Source organism: Pecten maximus, chromosome 2 (assembly GCF_902652985.1).
Source record: "Pecten maximus chromosome 2, xPecMax1.1, whole genome shotgun sequence".
Lineage (NCBI taxonomy): Eukaryota > Metazoa > Mollusca > Bivalvia > Pectinida > Pectinidae > Pecten > Pecten maximus.
The window spans coordinates 23,582,128-23,600,381 of NC_047016.1; the positions used below are offsets into that span (position 1 = coordinate 23,582,128).

General features: G+C 38.0%; 2 protein-coding genes across 2 annotated transcripts in view; one reads left to right on the forward strand and one right to left on the reverse strand.

Annotated features, from left to right (window-relative positions):
- Nucleotides 1-15,344, reverse strand: part of LOC117321563 (histamine H2 receptor-like) — a 28,716-nt gene extending 13,372 nt beyond the window's left edge. The window contains exon 1 of the mRNA XM_033876020.1: nt 15,238-15,344. Coding sequence (XP_033731911.1) covers nt 15,238-15,282 — 45 coding nt within the window. The 5' untranslated portion in view covers nt 15,283-15,344. The remainder of the gene's footprint in view (nt 1-15,237) is intronic.
- The window catches only part of LOC117321560 (ADAMTS-like protein 2), a 153,831-nt gene that overhangs the window by 34,097 nt on the left and 101,480 nt on the right, over nt 1-18,254 (forward strand). The window lies entirely within an intron of this gene.

The following is an 18,254-nucleotide window of genomic DNA, read 5'->3' on the forward strand; positions in this document are numbered from 1 at the left end:
CCATGTACGGTATCTGATATCTATAAGATCTACCAAGTACGGTATCTGATATCTATAAGATCTACCATGTACGGTATCTGATATCTATAAGATCTACCAAGTACGGTATCTGATATGTATACGATCTACCAAGTACGGTATCTGATATGTATACGATCTACCAAGTACGGTATCTGATATCTATACGATCTACCAAGTACGGTATCTGATATATATACGATCTACCGTGTACGGTATCTGATATCTATACGATCTACCAAGTACGGTATCTGATATCTATACGATCTACCAAGTACGGTATCTGATATCTATACGATCTACCAAGTACGGTATCTGATATCTATATACGGTCTACCAAGTACGGTATCTGATATCTATACGATCTACCAAGTACGGTATCTGATATCTATACGGTCTACCAAGTACGGTATCTGATATGTATACGATCTACCAAGTACGGTATCTGATATCTATACGGTCTACCAAGTACGGTATCTGATATGTATACGATCTACCAAGTACGGTATCTGATATGTATACGATCTACCAAGTACGGTATCTGATATCTATACGATCTACCAAGTACGGTATCTGATATCTATACGATCTACCAAGTACGGTATCTGATATCTATACGATCTACCAAGTACGGTATCTGATATCTATATACGATCTACCAAGTACGGTATCTGATATCTATATACGATCTGCAGGGTTTAAACAGCCAAATGACGTGATATCAATATTAATTGTTGGCTGTTGTCATCATCATGTGATAATAGCGGCGAAAGTTATGTTTGTCGAGGTGATAGCATTTCAGTGTGATCGCACAATAAAAAACAGCCTCGAGAGGCCCATAATATGTCTGTGGGCAACATATTTTTGAATTTTATAATGATCTTGTTTGTTGTAATTTTATAATGATCTTGTTTGTTGTAATTTTATAATGATCTTGTTTGTTGTAATTTTATGATGATCTTGTTTGTTGTAATTTTATAATGATCTTGTTTGTTGTAAGGCCGTTACAATCAAACAAACGTTCCGCATAGTTTGATATAATTTTAAATTATTATGTGGTGAAAATAGTGAATATTGGGAAATATTAAAGCACGGTGAATATTCGGACACATAACGCCTCAAATCCACAGACTGAATGTTTTACAGGTTCAACAGGCACACTTGGATGCTTTGATATGAACAATTTGCGACTGTCTGGAAATGTGAAGCTAATCAGCGATTATTCTGAAGATATGCATAAGATGTATTTTATATTTGTCGGTTTTCATTTCAACACCAGTAAATGATATTCGTAAAACAATTGGTCCTAAGATAACATCGTTAAAATACCTAAACAATTGAAAACCCAACATCGTCACAGATAATCAAAAGAAGAGGAAACAACTATCCAGCATTCCAGAATTAAAGTGGTTATTTCTACGTCTGTGATCCAAATACAGAATGTTTTAAAGTTTTTCAATTCTTCTGTTAAGCATCTTTAAGTGGCTGTTAAACTATGTTTCTAAATACTCACTTCCTTTTCTCAAGTTTTATGAATACCACCTTTGTATCACTACTGCTTTCCTTCACTGACGTAATGGAAATATTTGATGAATCAGTGGAACGACAGTTTGATAAAAAAACAGTTCATACGATAAGGCTATGTCTTTACGTTATACATACGGCTAAGCACCGCTGAAGTGCTCAAGTACCTCATATTGGTTAATGGGTGAATGTTGTTTCAACATCAACATATTTCAATAATTCTCGTTTTACACCAGGTGATATGACCTTCAAACTAAATGGATAACTTGTGTGTATAACGATCTATCCTGTTTTCGTTCTGATACTAGGGTGTACAATAATGGGATTGTACACGCTTTTAGACAGCAGGACAACGGGTCATTCCGAGCTGGCGATTGACACACTCTCACAACAAGTAACATACATATTTAATTTATCATTTTTTGGTCATGGCGTTTCTCTGCTTTTACACTCCATGTAAACCCGATGTCCCCCTTCATTAGCTACTGTAAAGTTATCAGTGCACTTTGGAAGTGTCAAATGTCACGGCTACAATGTAATACATGTGATGACAGATATGCTCAAAGGGGGGATTTATAGGACCGTCACACTGAAATGTAATACCCCTTATGACAGATGTTGTAAAGGACCATCATACTGAAATGTAATACCTCTTATGACAGATGTTGTAAAGGACCATCATACTGAAATGTAATATCTGGATACAGTATCATGACACGACGGGTTAAACGTTTTAAAGACGAGGACTTTTAGTTGAAAGGCGAAGACCCCGATCATTGCTAAGAATACATCTGAGTATTACACTGTAATAAAATATAATGTTAGAACATGATTGCATGGATGTTTTGACGAGAATATAGCTAATTATCACAATCTTTATTTCCTGCATGGTGCGATGTACAATCTGTCGTGTTCGATGTTGATATGCCTTGTGGTTCAGTTTCCACCAATCTAGTTCTCAATCTGATTATGTGACTTTACACGGATTTCACAGCTATTTATATGAATACAAGTTCATATGCTAATGTTAAGATAAGAAATGGAAGAGTTATATCCGAGTTGTTAATGAGAAACAACAGTTAAATACGATAGAGTAGTTAGGATATAATTACGATATAATTACGATATAGTATTCCGGTAAGGTTCCTAGATGTCAAAAGACTGGAGCTTATAGAAAACGTAGATATCTGCAGTAAAGTTCATGGTTTATAATCACGTATGTAAGTTTGTAAATTAATTTAAAGGGAATACCCCATTTCATAAAATGTACTTAAAGTCATCACCAGAATTAACTTTCCATCCCATAGGCTAGATGTAGAAAATGGTAGATATAATATTGATTTCCGAAGTTTATGTACATTATATCAACTGAGATACATTGAGTTTTTATTTTTTCATTTTATTTTATTTTTATTTTATTTTTTCTTAGCCATAAAATGTCTTTATTATGGAACATCTTGAAAACCTCTAATAAAGACATATTTAACAGAGTAACCATCGACGAATAGAAAGAAAGATCATAGATAATATAGGAAAACATGTATCGGTTTTAGAACTGTTTAAGGAAATCACATAGGTTGTGTGGTGATATGTAAGAGTTCGGTACTCGGGGTATGGCTAGGAGTTGTGTGGTGATATGTAAGAGTTCGGTACTCGGGGTATGGCTAGGAGTTGTGTGGTGATATGTAAGAGTTCGGTACTCGGGGTATGGCTAGGAGTTGTGTGGTGATATGTAAGAGTTCGGTACTCGGGGTATGGCTAGGAGTTGTGTGGTGATATGTAAGAGTTCGGTACTCGGGGTATGGCTAGGAGTTGTGTGGTGATATGTAAGAGTTCGGTACTCGGGGTATGGCTAGGAGTTGTGTGGTGATATGTAAGAGTTCGGTACTCGGGGTATGGCTAGGAGTTGTGTGGTGATATGTAAGAGTTCGGTACTCGGGGTATGGCTAGGAGTTGTGTGGTGATATGTAAGAGTTCGGTACTCGGGGTATGGCTAGGAGGACCGATGCCGTACCTGGTAGAATGTCCAGTTGTATTTTGACTGCTTTTCTTAAATTGGATATTTAATCTTAATCCATGAATCAAGTTACGATAGCAATCGACTGCTGCTTAATACTAATCAACAAGGTGAATTTGGTTTGAGACGTTGGAATTCGGTCAGCTATCTCCCTATTTTTCTAGCCGATGTTTTCCTATGATTTCACGAACAACGTTAACATATTTCATAAGATAAGTGTGGAGATCCGTTCTACAGTTACCCTACATGTAATGTAACAGCAGACGGCAGTGACGTCAACGAGCCCAAAGTAATCGATATCAGAAACTCGATATAGCAGCCTTCCGTATCTCCCACCCCCGTGTTACGAAAAATAACACTGGTATCATACGTATATTTGTAACTGCCTTCTATAATAGAGGTGGAATATTAATAAAAAGCGCAAAAAATATTGTGTATTATTACTAAGGGATAAAAACACGTCCTGTTACTTTTGGCTTACTCCTAAAAAATACCCCGCCTTGTGACTGATAACGTGACTAACTCCTATAAATACCCCGCCTTGTGACTGATAACATGTGACTTACTCCTATCAATACCCCGCCTTGTGACTGATAACGTGTGATTTACTCCTATAAATACCCTGCCTTGTGACTGATATCGTGTGACTTACTCCTATAAATACCCCGCCTTGTGACTGATAACGTGACTTACTCCTATAAATACTGCGCCTTGTGACTGATAAAGTGACTTACTCCTATAAATACCCCGCCTTGTGACTGATATCGTGTGACTTACTCCTATAAATACCCCGCCTTGTGACTGATGACGTGTGACTTACTCCTTTAAATACCCCGCCTTGTGACTGATAACGTGACTTACTCCTATAAATACTCCGCCTTGTGACTGATCACGTGACTTACTCCTATAAATACCCCGCCTTGTGACTGATCACGTGTGACGTACTCCTATAAATACCCCGCCTTGTGACTGATAACGTGACTTACTCCTATAAATACCCCGCCTTGTGACTGATGACGTGTGACTTACTCCTATAAATACCCCGCCTTGTGACTGATAACGTGACTTACTCCTATAAATACTCCGCCTTGTGACTGATCACGTGACTTACTCCTATAAATACCCCGCCTTGTGACTGATCACGTGTGACGTACTCCTATAAATACCCCGCCTTGTGACTGATAACGTGACTTACTCCTATAAATACCCCGCCTTGTGACTGATAACGTGTGACTTACTCTTATAAATACCCCGCCTTGTGACTGATATCGTGTGACTTACTCCTATAAATACCCCGCCTTGTGACTGATAACGTGACTTACTCCTATAAATACCCCGCCTTGTGACTGATATCGTGTGACTTACTCCTATAAATACCCCGCCTTGTGACTGATAACGTGTGACTTACTCCTATAAATACCCTGCCTTGTGACTGATATCGTGTGACTTACTCCTATAAATACCCCGCCTTGTGACTGATAACGTGTGACTTACTCCTATAAATACCCCGCCTTGTGACTGATAACGTGACTTACTCCTATAAATACCCCGCCTTGTGACTGATAACGTGTGACTTACTCCTATAAATACCCCGCCTAGTGACTGATAACGTGTGACTTACTCCTATAAATACCCCGCCTTGTGACTGATAACGTGACTTACTCCTATAAATACCCCGCCTTGTGACTGATAACGTGTGACTTACTCCTATAAATACCCCGCCTTGTGACTGATAACGTGTGACTTACTCCTATAAATACCCCGCCTTGTGACTGATAACGTGTGACTTACTCCTATAAATACCCCGCCTTGTGACTGATAACGTGTGACGTACTCCTATAAATACCCCGCCTTGTGACTGATAACGTGCGACTTACTCCTATAAATACCCCGCCTTGTGACTGATAACGTGTGACTTACTCCTATAAATACCCCGCCTTGTGACTGATAACGTGTGACTTACTCCTATAAATACCCCGCCTTGTGACTGATAACGTGACTTACTCCTATAAATACCCCGCCTTGTGACTGATAACGTGTGACTTACTCCTATAAATACCCCGCCTTGTGACTGATAACGTGTGACGTACTCCTATAAATACCCCGCCTTGTGACTGATAACGTGTGACTTACTCCTATAAATACCCCGCCTTGTGACTGATAACGTGACTTACTCCTATAAATACCCCGCCTTGTGACTGATAACGTGTGACTTACTCCTATAAATACTCCGCCTTGTGACTGATAACGTGTGACTTACTCCTATAAATACCCCGCCTTGTGACTGATAACGTGTGACTTACTCCTATAAATACCCCGCCTTGTGACCGATAACGTGACTTACTCCTATAAATACCCCGCCTTGTGACTGATAACGTGTGACGTACTCCTATAAATACCCCGCCTTGTGACTGATAACGTGTGACTTACTCCTATAAATACCCCGCCTTGTGACTGATAACGTGACTTACTCCTATAAATACCCCGCCTTGTGACTGATAACGTGTGACTTACTCCTATAAATACTCCGCCTTGTGACTGATAACGTGTGACTTACTCCTATAAATACCCCGCCTTGTGACTGATAACGTGTGACTTACTCCTATAAATACCCCGCCTTGTGACTGATAACGTGACTTACTCCTATAAATACCCCGCCTTGTGACTGATAACGTGTGACTTACTCCTATAAATACTCCGCCTTGTGACTGATAACGTGTGACTTACTCCTATAAATACCCCGCCTTGTGACTGATATCGTGACTTACTCCTATAAATACCCCGCCTTGTGACTGATCACGTGACTTACTTCTATAAATACCCCGCCTTGTGTGACTGATCACGTCAGTCCTATAAAATATCCTTTTGTTTTCACATCGTTAACGGTTTTCGTAGTATTTGCTTTGACATAGTGCGCAAAATTAAACATGTTTACAAAATATACTGCTGACTACCATCACCTACCATGTTAAGGGAGATGACAATCATAGAGTTAGTTTGAATCAATGCCAACACAAACAGACACTTGTTGAATGAGAGAGTTGTTTTAAACCAATGCCAACACAATCAGACACGTGTTTAATGAGAGAGTTGTTCTGAACAAATGCCAATACAAACAGACACTTGTTGAATGAGAGTTGTTGTGTGCTAATGTCTAAACAGACATATGTTGGTGGAGAGAGTTGTTACGTGTTGAAGGAGAGAGTTGTTTTCAACCAATGCCAACACAATCAGACACGTGTTGAAGGAGAGAGTTGTTTTCAACCAATGCCAACACAATCAGACACGTGTTGAAGGAGAGAGTTGTTTTCAACCAATGCCACACAATCAGACACATGTTGAAGGAGAGAGTTGTTTTACACCAATGCCTACACAGGCCGGAATTGTTAAAAGGAGATAGTTGTTTTGTACCAATGCCTACACAGACAGACATGTTGAAGGAGAGAGTTTTACACCAATGCCTACACAGGCCGGAATTGTTAAAAGGAGAGAGTTGTTTTGTACTAATACCTACACAGACAGACATGTTGAAAGAAACAGTTGTTTTGTTCCAATGCCTTCACAGACAGACATGTGTAAGGAGAGAGGAGTTGTTTTGTACCAATGCCTTCACAGACAGACATGTGTAAGGAGAGAGGAGTTGTTTTGTACCAATGCCTACACAGACAGACATGTTGAAGGAGAGAGTTGTTTTGTACCAATGCCTACACAGACAGACATGTTGAAAGAAACAGTTGTTTTGTTCCAATGCCTTCACAGACAGACATGTGTAAGGAGAGAGGAGTTGTTTTGTACCAATGCCTTCACAGACAGACATGTTGTGTAAGGAGAGAGGAGTTGTTTTGTACCAATGCCTACACAGACAGACATGTTGAAGGAGAGAGTTGTTTTGTACCAATGCCTACACAGACAGACATGTTTGAAGGAGGAGTTGTTTTGTACCAATGCCTACACAGACAGACATGTTGAAGGAGAGAGTTGTTTTGTACCAATGCTTACACAGGCAGACTATTGTCCAATGTACAGGCGACATGTTGAAGGAGGAAGTTGTTTTGTACCAATGCCTACACAGACAGACATGTTGAAGGAGAGAGTTGTTTTGTACCAATGCTTACACAGACAGACATGTTGAAGGAGGAAGTTGTTTTGTACCAATGCCTACACAGACAGACATGTTGAAGGAGAGAGTTGTTTTGTACCAATGCCTACACAGACAGACATGTTGAAGGAAATAGTTGTTTTGTTCAAATGCCTTCACAGACAGACATGTGTAAGGAGAGAGGAGTTGTTTTGTACCAATGCCTACACAGACAGACATGTTGAAGGAGAGAGTTGTTCGGTACCAATTCCTACACAGACAGACATGTGTAAGGAGAGAGTTGTTTTGTACCAATGCCTACACACACAGACATGTTGAAGGAGAGAATTGTTTTGTACACAGGGAGACATGTTGAAGGAGAGAGTTGTTCTGTACCAATGCCTACACAGACAGACATGACAAAGGAGAGAGTTGTTTTATACCAATGCCTACGCAGACAGACATGTTGAAGGAGAGAGGAGTTGTTTTGTACCAATGCCTACAGACAGACATGTTGAAGGAGAGAGGAGTTGTTTTGTACCAATGCCTACAGACAGACATGTTGAAGGAGAGAGTTGTTCTGTACCAATGCCTACACAGACAGACATGTTGAAGGAGAGAGTTGTTTTGTACACAGACAGACATGTTGAAGGAGATAGTTGTTTTGTACACAGGGAGACATGTTGAAGGATATGACATTTGTAGAGATTTAAGGGGATAGACAATTATAGAGCTGATAGAGTATGTCTAGACATCTTGTAGCGGAACCAGTAAACACTCTTCAGCTGGAGTATATAGTCGTTTTTATCACTTGTTTTAAACATAAGACGTGATTTGAATTACACCTTAACCCACTTCTTGTGAAAAAAAACCCACCTCTGTTTCTCACTTTTACATTATCTATATTCAGCTCAAATACTTAAATTCGTCTCAAGCGATAAAGATATTGCCTTCAGTCTGTTTTCACGGCATATCTTTACTCTACAAAAGTGTTTGCGCAAAGCTAAAATGAAAATGAGAAAAACGAAATATTTTATATATATAATGGTTAAATTGTTCACGTGAAACATGCGCGAAAGCCTGTAGGATGCAGACAGTTTAAGTTTGTCGGCTATTACCCAGCAAAGATAGAAGCAAGGGTCGGACAGATAATCCTGAGGGCTTCTCTATCTCTACTCAGGACAATATAATAGGTATAAATGTATATATAATAGCATTGTGTCTGTTTATGGATCTGATCATGCACAGAATCCCGGAAAACAAGAATTTAAGTACTTTATATCCCTCTAAAGCTATTTACAAGAAACAAAACATTTTAACGAGGTCCTTACGAGTACGGAGTCTGTACTCTATCACGACAGTCGATTTCGTGACGGCCAGTAATAGGGGATGGCTCAATGTATTACCAATGTGAGCAGCCATATGTAAAACGGCTGATTATGACTAGAACAATTATCGACGACTATGTATACATTGGCTACTGCTACTGTAGTGAAATGACAATTATTCTAATTTTTTCCCCAAATACTGAATGCAACTTTCAAAGTAGGACATCATATTCATTCCACCAAAAACTACCTTAATACATTTCACTAATGGTCATTTCTAAATTTAATATCATCACCTTTACATTTCTGACAAGTGCGTGTAAGATTTATCATATTCAGTAATGTGTTTGCACCATATGGCCGAATTCTAGCAAAAATGTCCTATAAAATGATTTATTTTCTCATAAACCTGTAATCTAGGTCAGACATTCCAACTACTCGACAGATTTGTGATTATTTATGGTGTTGACCTGTGTTCGTCAAGTATAAATAGCCCAGCGGACCCTCGGACTGATATCAGAGAAATCTCCATCTCTCTCGGGTATCACTAGTTCCTTGTAAACGAATGGTGTCTAGGGAGATTCCACTACAACTCCTGGTATCGGTATCACATCTTATTACAAACATTACCTATCAGTGACACTCATCTTTGATATAAACATATGTCAAGAGTTATTAGTCATCGCCTTCCTCTGTTCTTCACCTACATAAATTATGTACAATGGGAATTCCTGAACGAAATATCTACGGAAGTTTCTATTTCTTAATGGAATGATACATTTGTGCATCTATCCTAACTCCAGTGTCTCAATGGAATGATACATTCATTCACCAACGAACATGTACTCTTTGTGTATCTATCCTAATTCCAGTGTCTCGATGGAATGATACATTCATGTATCTGTAAGAGGAGTGGGAAACGCATAGCCACACCAGGGTTCAAACCCGAGACCTCCGAACTAGATGCTCTACCAATTGAGCTACCTGGTCAATCGACCCGATCCAATTCCGCTACATGCTTCTATGTTAACATTCGGGTTCTCGATGAGAATATCTGATCCCGAATGTACTGGCAGAACACGATGATCAAACCAAGTTTGATTAATGAAATGAAATAGAAAAAAAAATCTCGAAATGCAATGTTAAAAAGATACATGGACCCTTTCCTAATAGAAAACCCCTCTGGCGAAAGCATTGAGAATACACAATCAGTCATTTTATATGGGGTAACATAGTCAAAACTGAGGAAGCACAATTATAAACCAAAGCACGACGGCCGCCTCTAAATTCCTCAGTCTAAGCGAAGACTAACGCTACACGAATGGCGTTTATCTGGACAAAACATACATTGGAGTAGCAAGTCACTTGTGGCAGCTCCGACTGTTACATTTCTAGCTATGATATCTCAAACTATGACGTCACTAGCTATGACGTCTCCCTCTACAAAAGTACTCTACAACTCCATCTGTGACATTTTCTAACTGTGATAACTCCATCTGTGACATTTCTAACTGTGATAACTCCAACTGTGACATTTCTAACTGTGACAACTGCAACTGTGACATTTCCAACTGTGATATTTCTGTGACAACTCCAACTGTGACAACTCCAACTGTGACATTTACAACTGTGTCAACTCCAACTGTGACATTTCTAACTGCGACAACTCCAACTGTGACATTTCTGTGACATTTCCAACTGTGACATTTCCAACTGTGACATTTCTAACTGTGACATTTCCAACTGTAACATTTCTAACTGTCACAACTCCATCTGTGACATTTCTAACTGTGACAACTCCAACTGTGACATTTCTAACTGTGACATTTCTAACTGTGATATTTCTAACTGTGACATTTCTAACTGTGACATTTCTAACTGTGACATTTCCAACTGTGACATTTCTAACTGTGACATTTCCAACTGTGACATTTCTAACTGTGATATTTCTAACTGTGACATTTCTAACTGTCACAACTCCAACTGTGACATTTCTAACTGTCACAACTCCAACTGTGACATTTCCAACTGTCACAACTCCATCTGTGACATTTCTAACAGTCACAACTCCATCTGTGACATTTCTAACAGTCACAACTCCATCTGTGACATTTCTAACTGTGACAACTCCAACTGTGACATTTCTGTGACATTTCCAACTGTGACAACTCCAACTGTGACATTTCTGTGACATTTCCAACTGTGACAACTCCAACTGTGACATTTCTAACTGTGACATTTCTAACTGTGACATTTCTAACTGTGATATTTCTAACTGTGACATTTCTAACTGTCACAACTCCATCTGTGACATTTCTTACTGTGACAACTCCAACTGAGATATTTCTAAATGTGACAACTCCATCTGTGACAACTGAAGCTTTGACATCTCCATCTGTGACAATTCATACTGTGCCAACTCCGACTTTGACTCTCTATGACATATTCACCTATGACAACTTCAACTGTGGTTAACTCAAATCGTGAGATCTCCAATTATGCCATCTTCAACTGTGATAACTAAAGGTGTGATACAACTACGACTCTCAAATAATGACAACTTCAACATTGAGAACTCCAACTGTGACCTGTGACATCTCTAAATGTGACTCTTTAACTGTGACATATCTCACTGTGATTCTCCAACAATGACAGTATCAACATTGAAAACGCGGCACTCCAACTATGACAATTTGAAAATTGACATCCCCGACCGTGAAACTATATAGCTAGATCTTTATGTACTAAGAACGGTAAAACTTCCAAGTGTTCCGGTAGTAATGTACCCTGAGGCGTTTTTCATTGGCCGCGCCAGTCAGAAATCGATTGTGACGTCATGAATTGTGAATGGCGCAACAAAATGGCTGTCTCAGTTTGATTAAGCCCTTCACACTATGACTTTAAAATATGTCAAAACGTAGGTTTTTCTGAGTTAGGATATGTGATAAAAGTATTTCAAATTCGTTTTCATTTCATAAGAGGTTTTAAAAAACTGAATCTGAGTCAAGGCTGGTAAAAACAAAAATTGCTAAGACGCATTTCATAAAATCCTATATAAATACACAGATTTGAAATGTATGATTATAACACTGTATGTAAATGACAACGTTGGCATAATTTTTTTTATATATATACTTATCATACAGTATTGACATAGATATTATGTATATAATTATAGTAAAGTATATCAAAGACAAAGTTGGCATAGGAATATATATATATATAATACAATATATAAATGACAAAGTTGGCATATGTATAACATATATAATCAAAATTCTGTTGTCATATATATTACATGTATAATTATAATTCAGTTGCCAAACACGATAATAATAACACATTTGTAACACAGTGGTCGAGTTAATAATTTGATACAATACATTATCTTTACCATGAACATAGATCTAGAGTTACATAATGAATGGTTGTCGAATATAGTATTTCTTCCACTCGAGTTAATTATTTTTTCAAAACTTACAAAAGCTTTAGCGAATGACTTTTGTAACTTTTGAAAAGCAACTAACGACGGTAAAAGAAATGTCACATACAACAACCACGGGTTTGTGTGATCTGTTTCTACTACAAAAAGGGATATGACCTGTAGTGAAATGCCGCTAATTAATTTACAAGACTGTCAATTTCAGAAATGAGTCAAATTATAATATATTACAAAATCATAACAGGTAATAAACAAGTTGATTATCTTCGAAACATTTAATTGGTCGAAATATATATAAGAAAAAATCAGAGACCAGAAAAAACAAATGCGAACTATTTTCTGCGTGTTACCGTGCCCACGACTGCGCGAAGCGGCCTTCCCGTGTCAACCAATCGAAACGCCATAAATCACTTGATTGAAAAGTAGTCCCTGTCAAAGTTCACCGTATCAGCCAATCAAAACGCATGATACTTTAGTAGTTGAATAACGCCCACATACTGTGTTGGAAAATAGCAGGTGTGACCAACTGCTGATATTTGCAGACAACACGATACCTCATTTTTGAAGTCATCATAGTCTTGCATGGAAATTTAATTTGAATAGAGATTTATATATGTTAAATGCGTGGGCTAAACCTTGGTTGAGTATTTTATCCTTATAAGAAACTTGTGTGTTATTTATCAATAGTCATGTGAAAATTGATGAAGATTAAGAAGCAGATGGGAAAGTTATTATAACTTCAATGATCAGCATCATACCCTATAGAAAGTAACTTTTAATTCAAGGGGGATGGGGTTGGGGTTTAGGGTATGGAATAAGAATGCTTTACAGAAACTAAAACAATTAATTAGTCGCTCTCCTTAGAGCATGCTTGCTAACTATGGGATGGGTGTGCTAGATTAAAATCTTGATAGTTGAAGAAGGCGCAAAGACAAGGTCCGTATTACTACGGGCCTGCCATCATATGCCTGTATCGAGGTCTATATTATTAAACAGGCTTAGAAGAAAATAATGGCAGAAAACACAACCTGTTATAACAAATTAACTCCAGACTTCTTGAACTTTCTACTGCCAACTGTTATTGGTGATAATAACCGTTGTGCGTTAAGAAACAATATTAACTACAGGATTCCTCCACTCAGACTCGCTTTGACTCTTCTAAGTTGAATAGTTTTCACGTTCAGCTTAGACACCAATGCAGTTCCCTTACGTATGATTTTCGCGGCAAAGCTTGTTAACACTTTTTTTGTGGTCAGAATGTTGTTCGCTACCTTTAAGATGGTCACATTTTGTAAATTAATCTAACTTTAAATTAAATAAAGCAACAAAATTTGATTTCTTCAAGCAATATTGTTTTACATGTAAAAATATACATGCTTTCATTGAAAAGTAAGTTTTCTATGTGTAAAATGTGCTAGGTAGTTCAGCCTGTATTCTCTATATTCGTTTAAATTCTTTATTTTCGAATTTTCTTCCTTGCAATTCATTATTTAGGTACGTTTATTAGGATAATAACATGTCTATGTAATACATCTGGCTGTATCAGTTCCCTCTGCGTTTACAAAATACAGTTTCTGTACTTCATAAACAACCACCAAATATCATGGAGAAAAATGTAAATAGCGAAAATATATATTAAGATTTAAATTACCACACGCTGACAAAATAACTTAAGGACTTTACAAGGAAATAAAACGTGTTTGTGTTTACAAATGTAACAGGGTCACGCGGGCGAGTGGAGTGTCACGGGATTACTAAATAACCCCTGTGGCTCCCACTACCGTCGTCACCAACAGTTAAAGGACATTGGGTTCTGCTTAAAACACACATAAACGAAATAACACTTGGGCTTGCTAAAATATTTCATCAGCTAGCATTTATTATTAAGTGATTTTTCTTGTACATTTGGTTTGGAACATAAAATTCTGTTTTTCTCTGTAACACATGATAAGAGAATGACTAACGGCCGGGGCCAACACTATCCTACTGTAACATGTATTCTCCTACTTTGTAGTAGTCACTTATTCATTCTCAAACGAATAAATCAAATGCAGTCACATCGCTTCAGATAACATGTGCCATAAAAGCCGCTGAAAGGGCCAAGTAATACGACCTAGCCCATCAAAACAGTCATAATGCTGTCCCTTTAGTATTCAAGTCACTCATAAACGGAACATGTCTAAATAATTAGCAAGTTTGTTCGTTTGATTCGTATCTGTAAAAACGCAGACACATTACAGCCAAAACAATATGGTAATAACTTCTCAGAGGCGTGTAACTGAAAGTGAGAGAATATAATCTTACTATTCAAATCAAAACAAAAATCGTTACGAATCGCAGATGACAGAGACCCCTTACACATACAACATATTCCATCTCACAATAAGTTGGCAAACCTACGGAATAAAACTGAATTGAAACAACTTCATTATATAAAGAATTAATCCATCTACATATTTACGCACGCCAGTTGTATAAGGCACGTTTTTGATTATTTAATCAGTCACACTTACTGTGGTTAGCGAGTGTGAAAACGTGCCGGCCATTGAAATACATGACCCATGTTATTGTCTGCAGCTTTTCCATTAGTCGCTTTAACACATAGTTGATAGATAGCGCCAACTCAAACACTACTACTACTACTTACTACTACTTACTACTACTACTACTATTACCACCACTACTACTACTACAACTACTACTACTATCAACCGTCTGTATCATTTGGCTCGCGAGTCCATTCATTCATGCCTTGTCTACTATGCTTAACATGATATCGGTCAATGGTTGCCTCCGTCAGTCACATTACTGAATTGCTTTGTGTACTTACCGTGCTGTTGTAAGCTGGATACATGCTGCTCCGCTCCGATACCATGCGTTCGGTCACCACGCAAAGAACACACTAACGATGTCAAGCGATGTTCAGCATCCTCTCTCCGTCTGTCTGCTGCCATGACCGGGTGAGGTCAAGGTGAGGGGCGCCAGACGGGGAGCGAGGGTCAAACGTCAAAGGTCAAAGGACCTTATACATATAATATATATATAATGGCATATGTGGTTTTTTTTTCATTATTAATATTCATAGTTTGCGTATGGCGTTTGCGTAGAACAGCTTTATGTAGATAATATACATTACGTACTAAATATACTGATGCTACATTTGTAATTAGAAATTAAAAAAGTACCAAGGAGGTATAAAATATTGAGATTTCATGGGTTTTGTGATAAAACAAAATGAGGAGGGAGGGGATTAAGTGGGTGCCAAAGGGTAAGTATAGTTGGTATATCAGATTGGAGGAGGGGGATCCGGGCTCGTCAGTTTGTTATCGTTATGTGTATGATAGCGGGTTTGACACGATTAGAAAAAAAGGATCAAGTTGGTTTAAATCCGTTTCTCTGTGGTTAAGAATGCGTTAATGTGGTAGTAGTGCGTGAAACTCGACACCAGTGTAGAGCGAGTCGGTGCAGTTTTATCATAGCTTTACTACAACACATTTCACGCCACGTTTTTTTCTCGCGTTTACAGTTTTCGAAAAGGAATTGTCTTAATATATCTGCACTAGAATTATCTACGTTTATAGTGTCTAATTACAAGTAGATAGGAAACCTATATATGTATGTGCGTATTTGTAAATAAACATGGACGTCAGAGCGTCAATTGGATACAGATACCGAACGTTCGGCGCACGTGCACTTGAAACGTGCATCGATTGTGAGTGCGCTATTGACAGGTGTCATGTGAAATATGACTTAGTCAGCGAAAAGTCCAGTAAGTATAAGTGTAGTTTTTATTATGGGAACAGAAAATTGATTCTTTGTACGTTGAACTATTTGGTGTCTGGTTAATATTTGAATGAACTCGGTCAATGTCGGCCTTGTACTTGGTCATGTGTGCGTGCACTTTTAGCATACAGCGCACGTGCCTCAATGGATTCATTATGCATGCAAATTACAAATTTTGTGCTTAGTTTAATTGAAATGATGATAATTTTCTATAACTTTCCCTACCAATTCATTCTTTGAATTTTGTGTTCCATATTTCGATAAAAAAAACAACAAAAAAATAAAAACGAAAACAAAAACAAAACAACAGAAGTTGTATACCGATGATATATTAATGACATTTTCTTTCTTTCTCCCTCGGATAACGGCATTTAGGTAGAGAATGTGATCGCTCTTTTATTACTTACTGATTACAATTGAGCATCTTTTGTCAATATTCCTCTCGGTCCATTTCTATTTTCACAATTTGGGGGAAAGGTATTGTAATCTTGTCTTTGCGTATGTATTCGCAAATGGATACAAGAGCCAAGTTCTAAGCCCGGAGATACTAGGGTTGATTGATAAGTTGTGAGCCTCATATTGAAGGATTTTAATTTTGCCGGACATATTGTATTATTTTCCAACATAATCCCCTTCAGTATCTATATTTTGCCAGCGGTGTTTAAGGACATCAATGCCACTTTTATAGAATTCCTTTTCATGGCAGTTCAGAAAGTCATCCACTGTATGTTAGGGTTAGGGTGTCTGAAATAGCTGTTTTCAGTTTTGGAAATAGATGAAAGTCTGATGGAGCGGGATCAGGTGAATAAGGCGGATGCTCAACCAATTTAAAGCCACAACCCTAACCGATTTTGTCTATTTCGCAAAAGCACTTTAGACTGCTACCTCGTCGATATAAACTAGCCAAATGAAACCCGGCCTTGGGTACACGACCCTATATAGTCGGAGAGTTGTAGGACTAAAAAAGAACATCCTTGAGTACCTCCTTCAATACAATTTTTGTATGTCAAAATTGATGGTGTCACATCTCTTCCTGTCATGCTTGTTCATAATTGGATGTTTTGCAGTTGTGTGTTTCGAATTGCAGGTGACTGAATTTTTCATTGATATAATTTTAGGCAAAGCCTATGTGAGGGAGCAACTGTTAGACCAAATTATATAATTGGCTAGAAGTGTCTGTGCTGTGATGACATGAATTTGGGCCTGAGATGTCATGAAGTTGTGATATTGCTGAAAAATATACTTTCTGAGAGATAAATGATGTTTATTGTCAAAAACCTGGAAGGTGAATGAAAACAGTTGAAATGTTGTTTAATTGTGAAAGTTGCACCATCTACAACCATTTTATACATGTTCATTCACAGATCACTTGAGTCAATATCACATGACAAAGGACCCAATTCAATAAAAGCTAGCCCGATGTGATGGGCCTATGGGTTCATTAACAACATAGGCGAAAGTTCATGTTCTATGTCATGCAAGTGTCATTCATGATACTGAAATCATTGGGGTGAGATTAGCAGAACTTGTACCAGTACGTATGATCAGAAGCTACAGCTTGATCATTCGTTCTTATCACTCTCCTGGTAGGACTACAGCTACTAATACTATCTCCACAAGCATCCACATGTCACCATTAACTTGGTTGAGAAAGAAAGAGATGTTATATGTTAAAAGGTTAAATGTCACAAGTGTCGCCCAGTGTGTAGCATTTTGTCTCTATATCACAATTGTGGGTTCATTATTACTGTCTCGTCAAAGCAGAACAATTTGGAAAAGACAACACATTTCGGAAGCTGTTAATGTTTTCATGATATTATTCGGTAATCCCCATATTTGACATACCGGAAACAGAGCATCGGAGGATGACACAAATAAGCCAAAATTGTTGTTAAATAAGATTTGAATTTCAAGACTCAAATAACGAAACTCGAATTATAGTAAAGTATTTACGAACTTGAAACATACCGTCGAAATGGACAATTCTCAGCTAGATATCGTTAACGGTTGTATCACAACCACGGTTCCTTGAGTTTTTGCTGAGCATTTCGAATTTCTAAACTA